The 24,580-nt window shown below is 35.2% G+C and overlaps 1 protein-coding gene across 3 annotated transcripts in view; it reads left to right on the forward strand.

Moving 5' to 3' along the window:
• The window catches only part of LOC141394710 (uncharacterized), a 34,335-nt gene extending 10,690 nt beyond the window's left edge, over window positions 1-23,645 (forward strand). For 2 of the 3 annotated variants that reach the window (XM_073969501.1, XM_073969502.1), the window contains exons 2-3: window positions 3,209-3,708; window positions 22,228-23,645. In XM_073969501.1, the coding sequence (XP_073825602.1) occupies window positions 3,666-3,708; window positions 22,228-23,117 (933 nt within the window). In that variant the 5' untranslated portion in view covers window positions 3,209-3,665 and the 3' untranslated portion in view covers window positions 23,118-23,645. Of the gene's footprint in view, window positions 1-2,858; window positions 3,008-3,208; window positions 3,709-22,227 lie in introns of those variants that run through there. The other variant, XM_073969500.1, reaches the window with a different exon arrangement.
• The last annotated feature ends 935 nt before the right edge of the window (window positions 23,646-24,580 follow it).

Genomic DNA, 24,580 nt, shown 5'->3' on the forward strand with positions numbered 1-24,580 from the left:
AAATGGAATAAGACTGGTCAGTATGTTTCAGTCATCTCACAAGCCCACATCGCTTCCGCAAAAGTAAAATAAAATGCAATAATTGAAATTTCTGCTGTTCGACAACCAGGAATATGGCGGGCGGCTGCAGCCATGATGATATCTCGAAAATTTCTCTCTGCTACACGAATATCAGAGGGATTGGTCAGTTCACTGAAGCGTTGGTTGGGGAATTCTCTGAAACCTTGCCAATTGGTTTTCCCATACGGGAAGTACGGGGTTCGGAGGTTATGAAGTCGAGTGGTCTACTGATGGAGATGGAGATAATGATCGATTCTAATTCTTACTTGTCTAAGCCTACGTGGGCGCGGCCTTCTGTCTTGTATTGCTGCTTTAAATCATTCTTCTTTACTTAGAGGTTGGGTAATAGAGTGCTCTTAGCAGAAACGTTTACAAACTGATTGAAAAAACTGAGTTTAAACTCTGTCATGCCCAATGAGTACCAGCCTTTTTGTGGCACTTTCTGATTACTATGAATTTGAGTTATTTGTGATCAGCGACCTCCAGTTGTAAGCGTCAGAGATGTCGTCGCAGTATTTATAGCCATCATTGAGAAATGCGTTGCAGCCGCCAGCCGCGGCCGCTTATCATCTGAACTTCAGCCTTTTTCCCAATTCTTCTTTTGTTGTCGTTCAAAACATGATGTATGTACGACTTAATATTTTTATTTCAATACCCTACACTAATCTGTAAGACTATACTTGGCCAGATCTTTATGAAGCATGGTATTTTTTAGAAAGTATTGAGAGGATTCTGGAATAGTGTTGAAAATTATTCATTGATCAAATTATTAAATTTCCTGAAATTTCACAAAAATGACTGAAATTTTGTATTTTGTTTTCGTTGGGGGTATCAAAAAAAAGGTCTTCGCCTTCACATAGCCCCCCCCGTAGAACGGTACCTCCCGATTTTCGGTATTTGAAGGTTGTGACCTCAATATCCCACCGAAATGGCGGAAAATTGGTCATTAGTCCTCCTTGTGGATACAAAACTTTCCACCTGCAATTTGTTGGTATAGGTCCATGCCTTCGTATAGCCCCCATAGAACGGTACCTCCCGATTTTCGGTAATTTGAAGGTTGGGGCCTCAATATCTCACCCAAAATGCTGAAATTTGGAATTTAGTCTTCGTTGGGGGCATCAAAACTTTCCACCTGAAATTTGTCGGTAAAGCTCTTCGCTTTCGTATAGCCCCCATAGAATGGTACCTCCCTATTTTCGGTATTTTGAAGGTTGTGGCCTCAATATCGCACCGAAATGCCTGAAAATTGGTTTTTAGTCCTCATTGTGGCTTTCCACCTGCAATTTGTTGGTATAGGTCCACGCCTTCACATAGCCCCCATAGAACGGTACCTCCCGATTTTCGGTATTTGAAGGTTGTGGCCCCAATATCCCAACGAAATGGCGGAAATTTGGAATTAAGTCTTCGTTGGGTCATCAAAACTTTCCACCTGAAATTTGTCGGTAAAAGTCTTCGCCTTCATATAGCCCCCATAGAACGGTACCTCCCGATTTTCGGTATTTTGAAGGTTTGTGGCCTCTATATGCCAACAAAATGGCTGAAAATTGGTTTTTAGTCCTCGTTGTGGGTATAAAACTTTCCACCTGCAATTTGTTGGTATATGTAGGTCCACGCGTTCACATAGCCCCCATAGAACGGTACCTCCCGATTTTCGGTATTTGAAGGTTGTTGCCCCAATATCCCACCGAAATGGCGGAAATTTGGAATTAAGTCTTCGTTGGGTCATCAAAACTTTCCACCTGAAATTTGTCGGTAAAAGTCTTCGCCTTCATATAGCCTCCATAGAACGGTACCTCCCGATTTTCGGTATTTTGAAGGTTGTGGCCTCTATATGCCAACAAAATGGCTGAAAATTGGTTTTTAGTCCTCGTTGTGGGTATAAAACTTTCCACCTGCAATGTGTTGGTATAGGTCCACGGGTTCACATAGCCCCCATAGAACGGTAACGGATTTTCGGTATTTAAAGTTGTGGCCTCAATATCGCACCAAAATGGTTGAAATGTTGAAGTTAGTCTTCGGTGGGGGCATCAGAACTTTCCACCTGGAATTTGTCGGTATACCCCCATAGAACGGTACCTCCCGATTTTCCGTATTTTGAAATTTGTGGCCTCAATATCCAACCGAAATGGCTGGAAATTTGTTTTTAGTTCTCGTTGTGGGTATAAAACTTTCCATCTGCAATTTGTTGGTATAGGTCCACACATTCACATAGCCCCCATAGAACGGAACCTCCCGATTTTCGGTAATTTGAAGTTTGTGGCCTCAATATCCCACCAAAATGGCTGAAATTTGGTTTTTAGTCTTCGTTGGGGGTATAAAACCTTCTACCAGAAATTTTTCGGTATAGGACCACGTCTTCATATAGCTTCCATAGATCTGTACGTCCTGACTTTGGGTATTTTAAAGGTTTCAGCATCATCGCTACGAAAGGAAAATTGTTGTTCCTATTACCTTCATTATAGTTCGTGGTGGAGGGTATAACAACTTTGTCTTGAACCGTCTGAAAATCTAGGATTATAGGAGTTATAGGGTTGCAGAAAGTCGGCCATACATCATAGTAATATCTTTCTAATGCTTCTTAGCTTTGCACTTGCCTTTTCATACCATTCATAAGAAGCAAAGTGAATGATTTTTATTTGTTTTGCTAATTTTTACGAATGCCGACTATAGCAGCAGCTGCCGTCATAACCGTTGTTGTGATCGTGTTGATGTCGGTGGCTGGCTGACTGACTGACTTGCTGGCTAGCTGGTTGGGTGTTTTGATATTGTTTGAATATTTTGATTTGATTACTTGTTTCATTTCGTATTGAAAATTCATAGTGGAAACAAGTTTTGCGCAAAAACCAAACAAAAACCCAAATACACCTCTTTACCTCTCAAAATACAAAAACAAAAAACATTTCTGGTTTAAATCACCGCTCACTTTGTGCGAATACCAAAACAAGACGTAATAAAAAAATGCTAACAAAATAAAAAAATATCGGACAAATACAATATTTGTGATTTATAAATTGCGTTGTGATTCTAATAACAAAACAAAGATTTTTTTGTTCTTACAAGCAAAAAAAAAAAATAAAAATACAAAATTTTAAAACGCCAAAACCACCAACACCTCTGTAATATTACTTTTTTCTGTTTTGTTTTATAGTACCTTTAACCCAAGAAGATTTGAAACATCACTTACTTGCTTCGCTGCAAGAAAAAAAGTTGATTGTTTCACTCTTAACTCTACCGCAGAACAATTAACACATAAACAACCTCAAGTCAAGTTTTGTTGCTAACATTTGAAGCGGGCTAACGTATCTGTTGTGTTGCCATTATCAACGTAAATTTCGGAATTGTTTTTCGCATTGTTTCTTCGTCTCCATAGAAACATTGGCCAAATACTGTCATTAATTATTATTTACCTGCAGCTGAATTGTGGTGTTGCCTAAATTGCGGAATTTTCATCAAATCTTTGTGGACAAGTGGTTATATTTCGTCTCGTCTTCCACATTTGTTGTAAATTACTGAGAGAATAGCTGCTGTTTCTTGCCAGGAGGCTTTTGTTTGTCAAACTTGTTGCTGTTTATCTGGGACTGCTACTACCTGCTCGCCGCTTGACCATGGCCTTTTTTCGCAAATGGAAAACCCACTACAAACACAAAAGTAAGTAGAAGTAAAATAAAACATATTCCCATTTGTATAGCATAAGTGGAAATTGTACTAAGTTTCAAAAATGTTTTATGCCCCCCTCGAGGACTATATACCAAATTTCAGCTATGTCGGTAGGCCAATTAGGCTAAAACCTTAAAAATTAGAAAAAAATCGGAAGGTAACATTATTTGAAAACATGGACCTATATCGAAAATTCTCCGCAGAATACATCAAATTTTTGCCACTTCGGCTGGATAATATAAATAAAAATTTCAAAATACAGTGAACATATACTGACAATTTTCTGCAGGAATGTGTGATAGTCCCAATGAAGACCAAATACCACAATTTAGCCATTTCGGTTGAATGATGTGGCTAAAAATACCGAAAATCGGGAGGCCCTCAGCTACTTCAGATGGATAATGTGCCTAGAACTTTTAAAATTCCCAAACTCGGGAAATACAGATCTATAGGGGCTATGTGAAAACGTGAACCTAAACCAACAATTCTCTTCATTCAATGAAGATATAAGCGACTATATAGAAGCACCATTTCTTTCGGAAAGGGTCTATATAGAAGCAACATTTTTTCGCCAAGGCTCTATATAGAAGCACAATTTCTTTCGGAAAGGGTCTATATATAAGAACCATTTCTTTCGAAAAGTGTTTCTATATAGAAGCAGCATTTCTTTAGTATCTATATATATAAAATTGAAATTTGTTTGTCTGTTTGTTTGTTTGTTTGTTTGTTTGTGCCTTATAGACTCGAAAACCGCTGAACAGATCTTACTGAAATTTTTAGGGTACATTGCGACATGGCCTGAAATGAAAATAGGCTATATCATTTTTTGAAATTTCGCGTTGATCTGGATATATAGCATCAAAACAGGAGGTACCTTCAAAAAATTTAGATTTTGTATGCAAATATCTTTAGAACTATTACAGATACAATCTCCAAATTTTGAAAGTGTGACGGAATTTGATGTAGAAATAAATGTACCAAATTATATTTAAATCGGTTCAGATTTGGATATAGCTCCCACATACATATATTTTCGGCCGATTTCCTTATTTTATGCACCAAACACGCTATATATGTCCAATTTCGCTGAAATTGTGAATGTCTGACGGAATTCGTTCTAGAAATAAAAGTGCCAAATTATATCAAAATCGGTTCAGATTTGGATATAGCTCCCATACACATATATTTTCGGCCGACTTTCTTATTTTATGCACCAAACACCTTATATATGTCCAATTTCGCTGAAATTTCGAACGTCTGACGGAATTTGTTTTAGGAATGAATGTGCCAAATTATATCGAGATTGGTTCAGATTTGGATATAGCTCCCATATATATTTTCGGTCGATTTTCTGCATTTGATGCACCAAACACGCTATATATGTCCAATTTCGCTGAAATTTGGAATGTGTAACGAAATTTGGTCTAGACATAAATGTGCCGAATTATATCGAAATAGGGTCAGATTTGGATATAGCTCCAATAAATATTTTCGGCCGATTTTCCAAATTTGATGCACCAAACACGCTATATGTGTCAAATTACGCTGAAATTTGGAGGGCCTGACAGATTTTGTTCTAGAAGTAAATGTGCTAAATTATATCGAGATCGGATCAGATTTGAATATAGCTCCCATATATATTTTCAGCCGATTTCCTGTATTTTACGCTATATATGTATAATTTCGCTGAAATTTGGAATGTGTTACAGAACTTGGTCTAGAAATAAATGTTCAGATTTGGATATAGCTCCTGTATATATTTTCGGCCGATTTCCTATATTTTATGCACCAAACTCGGTATATATATCCAATTTCGCTGAAATTTGGAATGCGTAATGGGATTTGGTCTAGACATAAGTGTGTCAAATTATATCGAAATCGGTTCAGATTTGGATATTGCTCCTATATTTATTTTCGGCCGATTTTCTGTATTTGATACATCAAACAAGCTATATGTGTCCATTGTCGCTGAAATTTGGGATGTCTGACGGAATTTGTTCCACAAATAAATGTGCCAAATTATATGGAGACCGGTTCAAATTTAGACACACTATATATGTCCAATTTCACTGAAATTAGGAAAGCGTAACGGAATTCGCTCTAGAAATAAATGGGACAAATTATATCGAAATCGGTTAAGATTTGAATATAGCTCCCATATATATTTTCGGCTGATTTCCTGTATTTTATGCACAAAACACGCTATGTATGTTCAATTTCAATGAAATTTGGAATGTGAGACGCGATTTGGTCTAAAAATAAATTTGACAAATTATATCGAAATCGGTTCATATAGGAATATAGCTCACATATATATTTTCGATCGATTTCGTGTTTTTGTTACGTATGTTCAATTTCAAAGAAATTTTGAAGACTTAGCAGTCAGTAGAAATCATCATTATTTACACAAGTACTTATAGTTGGGAAGGAATTGGCCAAGGCTACAGCTATTAAGTACAATATCTTTGAGAGACTTCTTAAGATTTATGTTTTATTGTGATATATCTAAATCATTAGGAATACTTATAGGCGGAAAGGCTTTCGGAGGAGTGTTACCTCCTGAAACATACAAAAATACCATAGTAGCTCCATACAAATCCTGAATAGGTATATAACGACTTCATATCTCCTATATTTATTCGTTAAAATATTAAAAACGTTAATATAATTATGGCATTCCATTATATTTTATCGTAGCCGGGGCAGCATGGTAGAACAAATACAAGGTAAAGTTAATACTACAACAAATACAACTCGAACAACAACCACAAAGGAATTTGTTTTTGTTTGTAAACCTTAGTCCCAATTTACATTGGGCGAGTTTACTTGCGGCAATTGTCATTTTGTAGGAGAGAGAGGTGAGGCATATGGTAACCCTTTGCCTCTCAGCACCCTCTCACACCTACAAACTGACAATTGCCGCAAGTAAACTCGCCTAATGTAAATTGGGACTTAGTGTCAACGTAAATGTAAACAAAACAAGGAAATGTCTATAAATTATTGGAATTTAAAAAACTAATAATTTTTCACATTTGATTGAATATTTTGGAAAACATGAATGAAAACTCGTTAGATTTTCAATTTGAATGTTTCCATATCATTCCACTAAATGCATAATTTCTCGCAGAAAGCAGAATACTTGCAAAAATGTTTCGGGTCGCTGGCAATTCATTGAAAAAAGAGAAGATGTTTCAATCATTTGCTTTTGAAAACAAAAAAGCACATGTTTATTAGGGCTTCATTCTTTTCAAGTTTAAGAAAATACCACACATATTAACAAATATTGTACCGCCTCTATAAGCGGTGTTTTAGTGTGCGGCATGTCGTTCGGACCTGGAGGAGGTTACATGTCAATGATATGAAGCCGTCTTTATGGGAAATAGTTTTTTTTTCTGATGAATAAATTTGTTCTTCAAATATATATATCCCTAATATACATCGAACATAGAAATAAATACATAAAATGTCGAATGGAATTTGACACTAACACTACAACCCAGTTCAGTCAGCTGGGTATTGCTGCTACCTTTTCTTGTTCTACCATGCCGGGGCAGCAAAGCGCACCGGGTTCAGCTAGTGAGTCTATATAACTGTTCCACAAACATCCCAGGCTCTATATAGAGGCTCCATTCCTTTCGGAAAGATTTTATATAGATGCACCATTTCTTTCGGAAAGGGTCTATATAGAATCACCATTTATTTCCGAAAGGGTCAATATAGAATCACAATTTCTTTCGCGAAGGGTCTATATAAAAACACCGTTTCTTTCGGAAAGGATCTATATAGAAGCACCGTATCTTTCGGGAAGTGCTTCTATATAGAAGCAGTATTTCTTTCGTAAGAGTCTACATAAAAAAAAGAACATTGTTCCACAACATCCCATACGGGACAAGGGAGAGTCTACATAAAAACACAATTTCTTTCGGAAAGTATCTCTATATAGAAGTAGCATTTCTTTCGGAAAGGGCCTTTATAGAATCACCATTTCTTTCGGAAAGGGTCTATATAGACGCACCATTTCTTTCGGAAAATGTCTGTATAGAAGCACAATTTCTTTCGGAAAGGGTCTATATAGAAACGCCATTTCTATATAGACGCACCATTTCTTTCGGAAAGGGTCTATATAGAAGCAGAATTTCTTTCGGGAAGGGTCTATATAGAAGCACAATTTCTTTCGGGAAGTGTCTATATAGAAGCACCGTTTCTTTCCGAAAGGATCTATATAGAAACACAATTTCTTTCGGAAAGTGTTTGTATATAGAAGCAGCATTTCTTTCAGAAAGGGCCTTTATAGAATCACCATTTTTGCGGAAAGAGACTATATAGAAGCACGATTTCTTTCGGAAAGGGTCTTTATGGAATCACCATTTTTTCGGAAAGGGACTATATAGAAGCACCATTTCTTTCGGAAAAAGTCTATATAGAAGCACCGTTTCTTTCGAAAAGTGCAAAAGTGCAAAGCATTTCTTTCGTAAAAGTCTATATAGAAGCACAATTTCCTTTAGAAAGGGTCTATATAGAAGCACAATTTCAGAAAGTGTCTACAGAAACAGCTTTTCTTTTTAGAAAGGAACAGCCTTTCTTTCAGAAAGGGTCTACAGGAGCACCCTTTCTTTCTGACTTCTTACTGACTTATTTCTGAATTCTACAAACGACTGGCGTCCACACATATAGTCGAATATTCAACGTTTCAGACACCGCTGAATGGCTGTATTCTCAATGTCGTCGAACATCTTGGTATGGTTGACGGTATCGAAGGCATTCGACAGATCAAGAGCCACCATCAACGTTCGGTCGCACTGCCGGTTATGGTTCAGTCCTTGACTGATATGTGTTCAGGAGTAGGACCTCTATAATCTTCAGTACTGGCGATACACAGTGTCACGACCGTGGCCAAAAATGGTAAAAACTAAATACTTCGTTGAACAAATTTATTGATGGGGAGTGATAGAAAACATATTAATTAAGAAGAATCTGGATTTTGGTACTGATACGTGAAGTAGTTTTTGCTATATGAGGATTTAAATCCGACAATTTTAGTTAATACGTATTTTTGTGTTTTTCTTCCTAAAATTAATAAATTATATTATGCGTTAATATTTAAAATTTAAAAGTAACGATCGCTGCATAAATGGTTCCTAAGTTCTCTTGGGATGTAATAAACTTGGCTACACATTTGTTTGCGTGTAAATATTAATCATATGGTGTTTACATTTACCCAAACATGTATTACTTAGTTTATTAATTTTCTGAATCAAATTTTAAATTGAGTGGAGTGGGAAAAAAATTGTATTAAAGTGTATATCGATATTTTTTGCTGTATGAGTAGTAAAAAGTGAGTACTTCAAATATATAAAGGTCCCAGCTGCAGAGATTTGCAGACGAATGTGTCATTTCTCTTTTTCAGCGACCACCTCACTGAGAGGATACCCCCTTTTTAACAAATCGTTTGCGGTGTTGGCTATAGCGCGAAAACGAATGAACCGATCATCATATATTTTTGTGGGCTTATTAAGTACTTCATAATCTTGCTTTAAAACGAGAGAATTTTAAAAATATAAATTTTTTAAAAAAAATTGTGAACAGCGAAAATCAAAATTCGATTTTTTACAAAAAATTGACCTTTTTTGACCACTAATCGGTCAAAAAAATTTTTGAAAGGAAATTTCTCATATATAAAGACAAGATTTTGATATATTCAATATGCTCACAAACAATATGAAGACTAAACACCAAATTTCAGTCATATCGGGTGGATATTGAGGCCACAACACTCAAAATACCGAAAATGAGGAGGGACGGTTGTATGGGGGCTATAGGAAGACGAGGACCTATACCGACATATTTCTGGTGAAAGGTTATAAGTCCTCCAACGTAGACTTAATACCAATTTTCAGCCATTTCGGTGTGATAATCAAGCTAAAACCTTCAAAATACCGAAAATCGGGAGGTACCGTCCTATGGGGGCTATATGAAGGCGTGGACCTATGCAGACAAATTTCAAGGTGAAGATATAATGCCCCCTATGAAGACTAAATACCAAATTTCAGCAATTTCGGTGTAATAATGAGGCTAAAATCTTCAAAATACCGATAATCGGGAGGTACCGTTGTATGGGGGCTATATCAAAACGTGGACCTAAGCCCACAATTCACTGTTGGAATGTTTGATACCTCTGCCGAAGACTAACCACAAAATTTGAATACTTTCGGTTGGTCATTGTGTCTAAAACATTCAAAATACCGAAAATCGGGAGGTACGGTTCTATGGGGGCTATATCAAAACGTGGACCGACCAACCCAATTTTTTGTCCTGAAGATTGTAAGTCAATAATAGGTACGTGTACCAAAATTTATGCACCTACGACAACTCCTTCAATTTTTGGCCACAGTTAATATGAACTCGCGACATTGTGCGATAGGAGGGAGATCAGCCTGTACGATTTCTCTCTGCTGACATCCTTGCCTGGCATCTCGGGGACTATTAGGATAGCTAGCAATAAGCTGAGGAAGAAAAACGTTGTAACCGTTGCAACGTTGCAAGATCAGTTGATGGTGAGATTTTTCCTGTATTGAGGCGACCATGATGTTCCTTCGACTTATAAAGCTACAATTTCGCTAACTTTGTTGCGGAGACCGTTGCAATCAATTTGCAGGAACGATGCATTTTCGTGACGCTGAACAACAACATATGATTTTTTATTTTTGCCTTAGTTTCTTGCTGTTGGGGAATATATTTAAACATTTTTGTCGCACTTTCTCAGACAAGTGGGACCACTGTTTAAAGGTTCCTTCATACAGAGCATTGTTGGCGCTTTTTATAGGGACAGCTGTTGCAATTTTGTGTTTTCAAAATAGTCTTGCTTAATCCCATTGCACAGTGGCCAATTTTACGAAAAACCTGGCCAAAACACTAAAAATTAATGGATTTAGACATAACCTTGGGTTCTTATATTTTCGGGTCGCTAATTTAAATTTTCATATTTTTTTAAACCTCAGACGGTCATTAAAGGGGTCTTATTGGTCCCTTGTCCTATAAAATGTGATCGTATCAGATCAATATTCTACAAATGTGTTCGCCAATAATTTTTACTATTGGTGCTAGAATACACCAAAACTCTACATCTTACCTAAACTCCAGAAATATGCAAAGCTAAAAACATATCTTAGGGTTAAGGTTGTACTTCATGTGAATTTTGGCAAAATTGTCATACAAAACGTCATTTTAGAAGAATGGCATCAAACACAAAAATGTTCTCCGCTAAATTTCACTATAAGTCACCAAAGAAATGAAATATCTATTTGCATTACATACCAAGGATATATCGGCATCAATTTTGCCACAAAAAAAAACCAAAATACTAAAATAGGGGTGCAAGATTTTACCATTTCTACAGTTTCTTCATTAGCGACACTGAACATTTTAAATTGCTTTCACATACCTTTCACTACAATTACAAAAAAATATATTTAAAAACCGTTGTTTATTTTGATATTATAATATTTTTATAAACAACTTAAATATTGAGATTTTTTCAAATAGGGCCACTTTGAACTGCTTTTATACCCACTTACTAAACAAGAAACGTTTATGTTTTTTCATAACTACACGCAATGAGATCCTATAAACAATATTTGACACTATTTAGTGTTAATTGATACATTTGCTTTTTTTTCGAATTTTTGGCCAGGTTTTTGTGAAAATTGGCCACTGTGAATTGTTGTTACTCGGCGCCGTTGAGCTGTTATAAACAAAAACAAAAAACGTTCAAGAAAGTTACATTAATCTTGTTTTTCACATTTCCTTTTGTGCGTGTTTCGTAAATAACAACCACAAGTGCCATAATAAAGCTTTAATAGCTGTTGTCATAAACAATCTGTCATTCCCCGTTTCTTGCTGTTGGCTAAAAAAGCTTGCTTAACATAAAAGCTTTCAAATAACATTTGTATACACGTTGGTTCCTGTCTCTACTAAAACTTCGTACCAGTAGTGGGATTCTGTAACTCATTTTTGCTGTTACCGACAAAAATCGGTAAAATTAAATCGCAAAATTATGACTAAAAACATAAAGAAAAGTTGGCATCGCTGTTTGTGTCGGTAGAGGCTAGCGACTACTTTTTATTCATCGTAAACTTACCGAAAAATTTTGGTAATTATCGAAATTATAAGCATTTTAATTTTACCGACAATTATCGATAACAGCAAAAATGAGTTACAGAATCCCACTACAGATCATATTGCAACACTTGCTAAGCTTATAAATACTAAAATACCTGGTTGGCAAAGCTACTAATTTCTTCTAAAATGGGCTGTGCTAAATTAAACTGTAAGATAGATGATATACATCAAATAATGGTATCATGTTGGCTTTGCCTTGATGCATATCATATAAAATGTGTGGAATTAGCTGCAAAAACTGCCGATAATCTCAGAGAAGATAAAGGTTTACGATGGAGCTGCAGTAAATGTCGACTTTATGACACAGAGTTTTACACATTCTTCAAAACAACTCGAACTGCGTTTAATGAAATGAGCCTTGAATTGAACTCTTTAATGGACAAGTTTTTAAAATACAAGGATTTTTTTCGATAAGGCATCGTCCTTAGACAATTTTCTTGAATCTCCACTTGATTCTATCCGAAAAAGGAAAAAACCATCTTCCATTGCGAGTGACAATTCGAAGAATGAAGCCTCTTCGCAATCAATTCCATCAATTTTAATTAATGATACGCCATCAAAAGGTCCATCTTCACATTTTCCAGTAGAAAACAAAACCTTGTCCACTCCTTCAGGTTCAAAAGTATTTTTTTCACCGCAAGCGACACCAAAATCCCCAAACAATTTAAACACGCCGTCTCCAAATCCGTTGAATTTAAGAGTAGTTACCCCAAAACGTGCTATTTTCGCTGCTCGATTCGCTGCTGATACATCTACTGATGATATAAGTTCATATATAATGGCCAAATTAAAAACTAACCTTGACATTACAGTCGTTAAATTTAAATACGCTGAAAGACGACGCAAGACATCATTCCAAATCATAGTTCCTGAGGATGTATATGAAACAATTGTTAACCCATCATTCTGGCCCGAAAAAGCAATCATACACGAATATATTTACAGAGAAGCTGCTGAAACAGATATTGTACGTCTACCAAAAAACCCATCAAAAAACTAAATGTCTTACCCTCTATTAACAAATTGTCTTTAACATACCAAAATGTCAGAGGTTTGAATTCAAAGTTATCCACATTATTCAATGATAGTTTCGATTTAGATTATGATATCATTGCTTTTACTGAAACATGGCTAAACAGCAACATCTATGATAATGAAGTTTTTTGTCAAAATTATCAAGTTTTCAGACATGATCGCGATAGTAAAGTGAAAAGTAGAGGCGGTGGAGTTTTGATAGCTGTATCGTCAACATTTCCTTGCGATGAAATTTCTTTTCAATCACCGGTCGACATTGAAATAGTCGCTGTAAGAATTCGTCTGTCCCACTTGTCAATATTTATTACATGCTCATACATTCCTCCTTGCTCGGATATTGACTTATATATTAAACATGTAGAACTAATTCTTTATGCCTTTCAAACTGCAAAATCCAATGATATCTTAGTTGTTCTAGGAGATTTTAATCTACCTAATTTAAAATGGACTGAAAATTCTGAAAATGACCTTTTACCCACAACAACATGTGAAGTAAGTAGTAAATGCGTAACCCCTTTAATAAGTGTTGGCCTGTCCCAAATAAATAAAATCTTAAATTCTCTAGACAGACTACTTGATTTGATCTTTGTAAACCATCCTAATGATATTGTAATCTCTCAGTGCGAGCCAATTGTTCGCCCTGAAGACAAATACCATCCCACTATAAACATCCAAATTCCATTACACAGCACTAATATAAATCGAAATAAGAATAATATTTGTAAATACAGTTTTTCGAAAACAAATTATGTTCAATTGAACTCACTTTTAAGCTCCTTTGACTGGAACAAGCTCTATTCATTAAAAACCCTGGATGAAATGTTAGACATTTTTTATCAAACTTTAGATAATTTTATATCACAAGCAGTTCCAAAAACAGTTCTCTTCAATAACACTGGTCCTCCATGGAATAATTCTGCTTTGTCGAGGTTAAAGAATCGCAAAAACAAACTATATAAAAAATTTAAAAAAAGTAGCACAAAAACTAACTATGCTTCTTACACTATTGCTAGATCAGAATATACTATCTTAAACAAACGACTCTACCAGAACTACATCTGTAATGTAAGAAGTAAGAAGTAATCCTAAAAATTTCTATCGCTTTATTAATACCAAGCGCCGAACAAAAACTTATCCAAAAATTCTAAAGTATGGAACTTTGGTTGCCGACGACGATGTGGGCATCGCAAACATTTTTGCTTCCTTCTTCAAAACAACATATTCCAATAACTCATATGATGACACATCCCAATATCCCTACAATATTTCAGAGTACACATCTATACATGTACATAATATTGATACTTATTCTGTGCTAACCGGCCTAAAAAGCCTGAAAAGTGTAACTACGCCTGGTCCAGATGGAGTCCCTGCCTGTATTTTAAAGCACTGCGCAGAGAACCTAGCTCTTCCATTATCTATAATGTTTAACAAATCGCTTACCTTGGGCTATTTTCCAGAAAAATGGAAAGAATCGTATATTATCCCTCTTTTTAAATCGGGAAATAGAAACGATGTCTGTAATTATAGAGGTATTGCTAAACTAAATAGTATCCCAAAATTGTTTGAAAAAATAGTCACTGACTTGGTATCATTTCAAGTATCGTCTGTATTATCGAAATTCCAACATGGATTTCGAAAACGCCATTCCACTGTAACAAATCTTTTGGAACTAACAACTTTAGTTAATGATGGTTTTCGAAATAAGTATCAAACTGATTGTATCTATACCGATTTCAGCAAAGCTTTCGATAAAGTTAATATAAAATTACTGTTAGAAAAACTGAATAAAATTGGATTTAGTCAATCATTGCTGCATTGGCTAACATCATATTTAACTGGCAGAGTACAAAGGGTCAAGTTTGAATCAGCTATTTCCAATAAAATCTCCATACCTTCTGGAGTTCCTCAGGGAAGCCATCTAGGCCCAGTGCTATTTACCTTATTCATTAATGATTTACCGAACGTGATATGTTATTCTAAAGTTTTAATGTATGCAGATGACGTGAAGATATTTTACTCATTACGCAATCCAATAGATCAACTCAAATTGCAATCAGACCTAGACATTTTTTATCAATGGTGTAAAGTTAACTTGTTGGAGCTAAATATCTTAAAATGTAAACACATGTCATTTTTATATTACAGAAGATCGACACAAACTACTACCTTAATGAACGACCAGTTGAATCTGTAAATTCCATTAATGACCTTGGAATCCTTTTAGATCACAGGCTAGACTTTAGAGATCACATTTCATTTACTACTAACAAAGCATATAAAACTTTGGGTTTTATAAAAAGATGGAGTAAAGAATTTTCTGATCCACTTATAACTAAACAACTATACATATCATTTGTGCGTTGCATATTAGAATATGGTTCAATTATTTGGAATCCAGTATATAACATCCACTCTAACTCAATAGAATCGGTACAAAAACAATTTTTATTGTTCTGTCTCCGACATAGAGGCTGGAGTATACAGTCACTGCCGTCTTATCAGTCCAGATTAGGTTTAATTAAACTGCCTACCCTAAAAAGCAGACGATCTATGCTTAATGTGACCTTTCTCTTAAATATCATACAAGGAAAAATTGTATCTGATTTTGTATTAGAACGAATTTGTATAAATGTTCCAGTTAGATTAACGCGCAATTACCAGCTACTTCACATTGAGTACTTCAATAGAAACTACGCGAATAACAATCCACTACGCCGACTACTAATTGAATTCAACAAACTATACCATCTGATTGATCTGTCTGAAAACCGTGATGTATTGAAGAGAAAAATAATATTATACTTAAATGGATCACAATGAATAATAATATTTGTAAATATATATATATATAATTAACATAGTCTGTAAGGATCTTGTATCTATAGACATAAGTAAATAAAAAAAAAAAAAAATATTGTAAAACAACTAAACAATGGAGAAAGTTTGGCATTGTTCGCCAAGGGGTAAGGCAGGGAAGACTAGTTTCGATCCTCGCCACCAGATCTCATCAGTTCCCTAGTTCCTTGTTTGTGGTTATTCTCCACCGAAGTTATTTTTCAATTACTTTTTCAACAAAAAAACTTTTTATACCCAAACATCAATCAGTATCAAGTATAAAGGTCTGGGTACATAAGTTTGGCCTTCTTTATTCTTTTATTTTTATTATGTCAGAAATGAAGCAGGGAAGCAGTCGTAGCAGCTTATGTACCCAGTCCTTAAGGGTGACCAAAGAAAAAACTTCAATGAGAAGTTTTTCTTTGGCAACCTCACATAAACACAACGAAAGTGTTTGCAAAGCAAGATATGATAAGATCCTGTGGCGTGGATCGAAACTAGTTTTCCCTGCCTTACCCCTTTGCGAAAAATGCCAAACTTTCTCCACTAATAAATTAGTTGTTTTACATCATTATAACAACAACAATGGGATTAAGCAAAAAGGTTCCTTCATACTTCATGGCCCTGGTAGCGGTCATATAATCTCCCTAAGCTCTCATGGACGCATATGGGACTGATATCGCAGAACTTTACTTTACACGGATTATAGTACTAAATAATGAATCGGATCTTCATTCTCCGAAAGAACCTGTTGAGCGGCACCAAATTCGTCACGAACAGTTGCTAATGGAAGTTCAATTTAAACCAGCGACGACCACAGAAATACAGCCAAAGCGAAGACATGTATGAACGTATGAGTGAAAAAAGCAACAACCACATTATGTTTTTGTTTGGTTTCATTCATTTACACTGTACGTGAGAGAGAGAAGCAAATGCAAAAACAACTCAGTGGGCGCCCTCACTATACGGCAATGGTGAGCAAAATAGGAAAAGAGAAAATTTAAGAGAGAATTAATATTTAATTTTTCTTGATGTTTAATTACTTATTTCAACATTTTTTAAACATTTATGTTGTCTAAAATCGTCCACATTGGAAATTATTAAAACATATAAATAAAAAATTGCATAAACTTTTAATTGTTTATGGTTCACAAAAAACTAAGAGTACGTTTTAACAATTTGCCTGTGTGCTAGCACACAGGCGTGCTCACCCCTACTATACGGTCTAAGCAAAGAAGCTCGACCCTGGTTTAAACATTTGCTAAAACCTTCACTCTTAAGAGGGAAAATACCGCGCAATTTAAACAGCAATAACATAACATCGTAATTGGAATTACTCAGTTTATGTTCTCTAGTGTTCCAACAAAATGGATCCACTTCATGCTGGTGGCTAAAGTACTATAATAAGCGATTAATTTGTATTTTGTTTGTCATCGAATTGAAATCACTTCGAACTTTTTTACGAAATTGTTTTGTAAACAACAAAACGCCAGATTTTTTTTCCAATTTATCATCACAGGCTTGGCGATGCTGCTGCTTGTAGACAAACAATAAACATCTAGGGACAAATATTTGTTTTTATTCGGGGCGTATTTCAATTAATCAAATAAATTGTTCGACAACAACAATAAACACAATCATCGAAAGAAAATAATTCAATTAATTTATCTAATGACTACAAAGCAATGTGCCAAAGTAATCTTTGTAAAGAATAGGCGGCTAATGTCAATTTACGTTATGTTAGCTTCGATTATAGTGCAAAAACTGATCTACTGAACATATATCGACACCTCCAAATAATAGTATGCTAAGTCTAAAAAGTGAGTTTTGCAGGAGAAGCTCTCAAAGTTTGGAAATTTTTTTGAACTTCAGTACTATGCTAAGTCAATATTTGTTTATAACTTCTGTTCGTATTGACCGATCATTACCAAAATTAAACAGAATTTAAGCTAAAGGACGTTCGACACCTCCAAATAATAGTTTGCTAATTCTGAAAACCGAGTTTTGCAGGACAAGCTCTAAAAGTTTGGAAATTTCTTTGACCTTCAGTACTATGCTAAGTAAATATTTGTTTACAACTTCTGTTCGGATTGTCCGATCATTACCAAAATTTGACAGAATTTAAGTTAAAGGACTTTAAATATAAAAATGTAAAGAACTTGAAAACATGCTAAGTCGACTTAGCATACTATTGTTTGGAGGCGTCGATATGCCCAAGGCTTGATAATGATAATTTTTTAGACTTTTTTTGTATATCACTGTGCAGCAGCATTTTTGGGGGGCGGAAAATTTCATTTGGAGATGAAAGCCCTTGATGAGGTCAAGTTTCGCCATAGGCCAAGTTTCCGAGATATCGCGCGATGAAGTTTCTAATTTTTTCCCTATAATGCTTGGGAAAATAGCTTCATATCTCTGTTTGGCGTTGTTGTAGCTTCGTTTTTAGGTTATATGTCTTCAGTCAAATCGATTAGCAAATCTTTTTGTAGAACATTTCATTCTTCCAACTCAATGCCTTTCATGTCCTTTTCGTCCTTTATTTCTTGAACCGTAGTGAAAGTACCACAAGATGATATTTTTCAGCATCCAAATATTCTACAAAAATGTTGGTCAGAAGATTTTAGGTACGGTTCATTGGGCATATTTCGGTTAATTGCAATTTTGTGCTCCCAGAAGATAAAAAACTTTCTCGCAAAAAAATATCCACATACACATGTGTAGGTTTTAGTCTAACCTCCATGGACAGGTATTGCCCAATTTTAGGTATTTCGAGGGGTTTTTGAAAATGTTCGGACCGAGATTGCTGAAAATGATCAGCGTAAAGTGATTATCATCAGTTAAGATACTATTTTCCTCCAAGGAATTATACTTAACATAAATAAAGAGCTTAGTAGTTACTAATTGTGGAGAAGCTATCATATAGTAACTATGTATGTACAAGTTATTACTTTTTTATATCGGTTAACAAATGGCTAAGTTATAGTGGTTTAAGCCTGAAAACCCCCACAAAAAAAAACTATAACTGAATTTCTCATAATTTTCAAATATATAATGTTTTTTTGTTTTGTTCAATATTAATTTTGAAAATTGTGAGAAATTCACTTATAGTTTTTTGTGCGGTTTTTCAGACATAAACCACTATAACTTAGCCATTTGTTAATCGATTTAAAACAATAATAGCTTATTCAAAAGATATTATTCACCCCTTTAAAAGGAAAGATCAAAAGAAATCCGTTGTGGAAAAAATAAGATATGCCCGTTTAAATTTGAAAATATAAGTAACCCAGATTTTCACTACTTTTACCGCTATAAAAAAAATAAAACGAAGTGACACAAACGAATTAAAGACATTGTCGTTGTCCATGGATCCCAACTCGATATAATTTTGCATCAGAACGCTTGAATATTTTTCTGGTCAACTTTTGTAGCACAGCGCCATTTATCGACATTTTTCGAAAAGTTTGCACTTTCTCAAGGCCAAAACTGCCTGAAGGAGCGTTCAATGCTTTCCAATACGTAGATAAAAAACTTAAAGTGAAAATCGGGAGGCTCGATTTCCATCGTAGACATATGGTCCAGTAGACTTTTTTGCTCAGTTCAATCCCAGGAATCAGAAACGCGAAGGGCCCATTAAGGTTTTCAAATCGCCCCGGCATAATGTGGGTGTTTATTTCAACTGATAATATTTTAAAGATGAAATGGCTCACCATTTTTTTTTTTTTTTTTATATTTGTGATTTTTCTAATCTTAAAACAATAACACATATCAAATCTTTATCATGTCACAACAATTTAAATGCGTCATATATTTATGTATGCATGTATGTGGTATGTTTCTGGAGATGCTTCTTATCTTGAAACTATTTAAGATAAGAGATTTTATTTTAAATTTCAAGGAATTACCACCACAAAAATCTACTACCCGGAAATAGATTAGTGAGAATAGAATGTTTCTTTTGTTCTTGAAATTCATTTGAAAGTTATTTTAATTAACATTACAATGTAAACAATTGAAATGCGGTAGTCAAGTAATGTTCGTCTAGCTCCCTTCACTATCACAGTAGTACACGAAATGTGTTGCTTTGATGTGTATACAAAAAGAATTGACACTTCAAAGTAGTTGGGAATTTCCTATTTTATTCACAATTAGCTTATAACCATCTTTGTTTCCATAGTAATTTGTATGGGGCCAAAGGTGCATTTCAAATTGGTGCATCAAAGGTGCATTTCAAGGCCGCACAGTGTCACGACAGCGGCCAAAAATGGTCCAAACCAAGTACCTCGGAGTACAATTATATTGACGGGAGTATATAGAAAACATTTCAATTAAAAAGATATTGATTTTTAGCATTGATACGTCAAGTAGTTTTGTCTTTGAGGGTTCAAATCCGATAATTGTTGGCAAGGTGCATTTTTCTCCATATTTTCCACACATTAACAATATTTATTATCCTAAACTATTTGAATATTTAAAGTTAAGGTCATTATAAAACTGATTTTTTTGGTCGCTTTGGATGTAATATACGTGGCGTTATATTTGTTTGGAAGTAAATAGTGCGCATATGCTGTTTACGGTCACCTAGGTCTGTAGTTCCTAATTCATCAATTTTATGAAGCACATTTTAAAATTGGTGGAGTGAGAAAAAATTGTATAAAAGTGTATATCGATATTATTCGTTGTTTGAGTTGTGGAAAGTGAGTACTTCTAACGTATGTATAAAGGTGCCAGCTGTTATTTATCTTTTTCTGTGACCACCTCATTAAGGGGTCATCCCCTTTTTTAACAAAACGTTTTGCAGTTTCGACTAAAGCTCGAAAACGAATGGAATATGAACTCGCGACATAATGGGCCACAATCGATCAAAAAACTTTACCCGTTCATTGTTGTGGCTAAAAACGAATCGTACAAAAATTTGTGAAAGTCGGATCGGATAACGTTAACCGATGGCCATAAAATTTCATATATAAGGTTTTTGAATCAAATGGAAAAAATATAGGGGGTAGGAGTTCCAAAAAAAGCCGGCGGGACATGGAAATAATATGGGTTTCATCGACCGCAGAGTCGTGGAAATTAATAGGTTGATCGGTGAGCACAAGCGTAACAAGTGGTTATATATATCATCTGAAGAGTTACAACATTAGAGCCAAAATTAGTGAATTGTGGGCAACGGTTAAATGACTCTCGAACCCTTGACGTTTGACTACGTTACGCTGACTTGCAAATGGCATTAGGAACGCTAAATCGTCCAAAGCGTTTGGAGCTGAAGGTATCTCCATATTAATCCTGAAACAGCTGGAAGAGGCGGGAGTTGAGTACTATTCGAAAATTCTCAACCCATCGCTAACCACCCATATCATGATCGAAGTCTGAAAAATAGGCTGGGTGTTCCCGTTACAGAAGCCAGCAAAGGTGAATAGTTCAGACCAATTTCAGTGTTCGAACATGTCAGAACACCGTCCTGAGAACTGCAACAGGGTGGACCATCTTCCAGTACGGTGACAAAATTGCATGTTCTCGTTGCAGTACTTGTTCGGGTGTTACCGTGATAGTCATCCGTATCCATAGTATGGTTGTGCCCAAGAGGATGTTCTAGATAGAGAGAGAAGTCCAACGATATAAGAGAGTTCACGGTAACCCCCGATTTAAGGTATTTTGAGGCTTTTAGCTACATTTTCTGATCGAATTAGCTGAAATGCCCATAAAACGTCTCCACTAAAATTAGCATTATAGGTCCCATCAAAAATTTGTGAAGCCCCCATATAACGGTAACCCCCGATTTTCGGTATTTTGAAGATTTTAGCTAAAATTTTTGACCGAACTTGCTGAAATTTGACATTTGAGGTTCTCAGTGGTTCTCCAGAAACTTCTCCACCAAAAATCGTCAACATACATAGGTCCATTTTTTTGGTATATCCCCTACAGAACGGAATATTAAAGCTGGAAACTTCCAAAACTTCTTTTGTAAACTACGAAAATACTATCTGTTCCATGGTCATTTAGTTCCACCCCTTTCCCCACAGCCACAATTTTTTCCCACAGTACTGATAAATAGCTACAACGTACCCGGAACATCCCTGGAGATTACTAACCTCATCTACGCCATATATTATTACTATTAGAACGCAAATTAATCATTCGTCGTGTGCAGCCTTGTGCCCTTTGTTAGAATTTTTTTTACGTCTAATGTAATTTTCCGAGGCGCTCTGGTGAGATAATTCCGTTCATTTTTACATACATACATACATATGTATAAATCTTATAAAATTAATCATTTGTCGTGTGCAGCCTTGTGCCCTTTGTTAGAATTTTTTTTTTCGTCTAATGTAAATTTCCGAGGCGCTCTGGTGAGATAATTCCGTTCATTTTTACATACATACATATGTATAATTCTTATCATTTCTTCTGTAATTTCGTGTTAAAGCAACTAATCGGAATATTTTTTTCTTATCTTTCTATTTACAGAATTCACCTCAGACGATGTCATAGACGGCGAAGACTGGGGTCTGGGCGATAGTGGTGATAAGACCATCAAAGAATCTAATGGCGGCAAAAAAGATGCTGGCGATGATATAAAATTCAATTTTGAGGGCTCCCTGGAGGCCGACGGTGAGGAGGACAACAAACCCATATTCCAAACCTATGAATTAAAATACTTAGGTTGCACACCAATTGAGAATAAACGTTCTGAGAAGATAACATCGGAGGCTATAAAAACTGTGATTGCTAATGCCAAAGCGGGTGGTCGTAAAATCAAAAACCAAAAACGTGTTAAAGTCGTCATTACCGAGGAGGGTATTGAGGTGTTGGATCATGTTAGCGATGAATCGTTGATGCGTTTTTCAATTTATAAAATTTCATATTGTTCTGTGGATGCAGCCCACGATCATGCCTTTTCATTTGTGGGCTCTGAACTCGACCCTCTATCGGATAAGGAGAAAATGTCTTGTCATGTGTTTTTGTGTCCCAAACGTAAAGTGGCTCATGAAATAACATTGCTGGTGGCTCGTTGCTTTGAGAATGCTTATCAGAATTGGCGTGATACGGTGGTGCATCAAGTGAAGAATCCCATTAATGGGGCGATGACTGTTACCACCACAACGATTGGCAATAATAATAATAACAACAACAACAGCAATAAGAATGAAAGCAATAACATTTTAAAGGAACAAAATGGTAATGGTGTCTTCCAATCAAAAGCTGATGTCCATTGCAACAGCCATTTGGAGGAGAAGAAGAGCGATAATCCATTAATTGATTTGGCTGCCACCGATAGTGATGTCCGAAAATATTTACAAAATACCTGGGTATCGTTTGATGATGAACCAGAGGGCTTTCATTTGGTGGCATGTTAAGAGCTATTTCATCTCAATATCGTCGATAGTGCTTTGTCACATAAAAATGTTCCATAAACTGGTATTGTTTTTTTAACAAATAGAGCTTTTGGTTTTGTCCAAGAAGTACAGGATTTAATGACTTACCCCCTTTTATTAAGGTATCACAATGTGCCTTGTTTACCTTATCCACATTATTGCTTTGTGATATATTTTTGTTGTATACTTCGAATACATTCTTCACGTCAAGAAGTGATTCCGATAAATGAGAATAAATCACTCATTGAAACATTATTTTATCGCTTGGAACGCAAAAAGCTTACTCAATCTATCCTAATTACAATCTATATAATTTAGTTAAATATTTTTATTATTTTATTAAAACCAAATTTTATTTTTGAAAATATTCAACAATTTTGTAAATAAATAACTTTATGTATGTATATCTGTACTCTAATTATATAAAATAATTTGTTTTTACGCATAAATATGTATATGTTATTATTATTTGTTTTATATATTTTAAATAAATACATTGTTTAATCAAAATTAAATATAAATTTATTTTTAAATATTAGGGACTGCTGGGGTTGTGGTACCATGGTTCGCAGTGGCACAGTACAGCGATTCAGTAAATGTCAAATTACAAATACCTCACGGTGCGCCTTAACTAACTTTAAATGAAAGGGGGCTTGGAAGTTTTTGCGGATTCTGAGACTACAATGTTCATAAATGAGAAAAGTAAAAAAACAAAAAAATCGCCGGAGCGATTTTTAAATAAATCGCGGTCAAAGTTCCCATTTTTAGGGTTTTTTAGGTTCACGATTTTGCTTGGAAACCGCAAGTCCTATCGAAGTGGGACTAAGGAAAATGTTGTAGCAGTGAAAATATTTAAAAACCCTCCGTCGGTTTTTTGTTTTGTTAATTTTTCTCATCTTACCATTGTAGTTTCAGAATCCTCAAAAACTTTCCAGGTGTAAGCACCTTTCATTTAAAGTTAGTTAAGGCTTAGTGAAAATTCTCTAGAACGCACAATGTGGCCAAAATGGTTTTTTTTGTGTCACAAATCTATATTTTCTAAACGGATAAAGATAGAGCTATGGAATTTGGAGGAGTACCAATTTTATTGAATAAAAATGTTTTTCCAATTTTTTTAAGTTTGTGTAATATTTTTATTTAAATCAGAGTTTTTAATTTCTTAGAGTTATTTAAAATAAAGATTTGAAGACATAAAACGTAATCTTCTACAATATAAACCTGTGTTTTAACAACTTAAAATGATGTTTTAGCAAACATCTTTAAAATGCCGAACATCGAAGATAGCTTTATATGGGTACTATACCAAAACATGGACCTATGTTGACATATTTTGGTGGAGTAGTCTTGTGACCACTGTGAATCCTAAGGCTCAAATTATATATAGTTCGGTCAACAAATGTAGTTGATTTTCTCAAAACACCTAAAATCGGTAGGTACTGTTATAT

Source organism: Musca autumnalis, unplaced genomic scaffold (genome assembly GCF_047663935.1).
Source record: "Musca autumnalis isolate F117 unplaced genomic scaffold, ASM4766393v1 scaffold_2, whole genome shotgun sequence".
NCBI lineage: Eukaryota > Metazoa > Arthropoda > Insecta > Diptera > Muscidae > Musca > Musca autumnalis.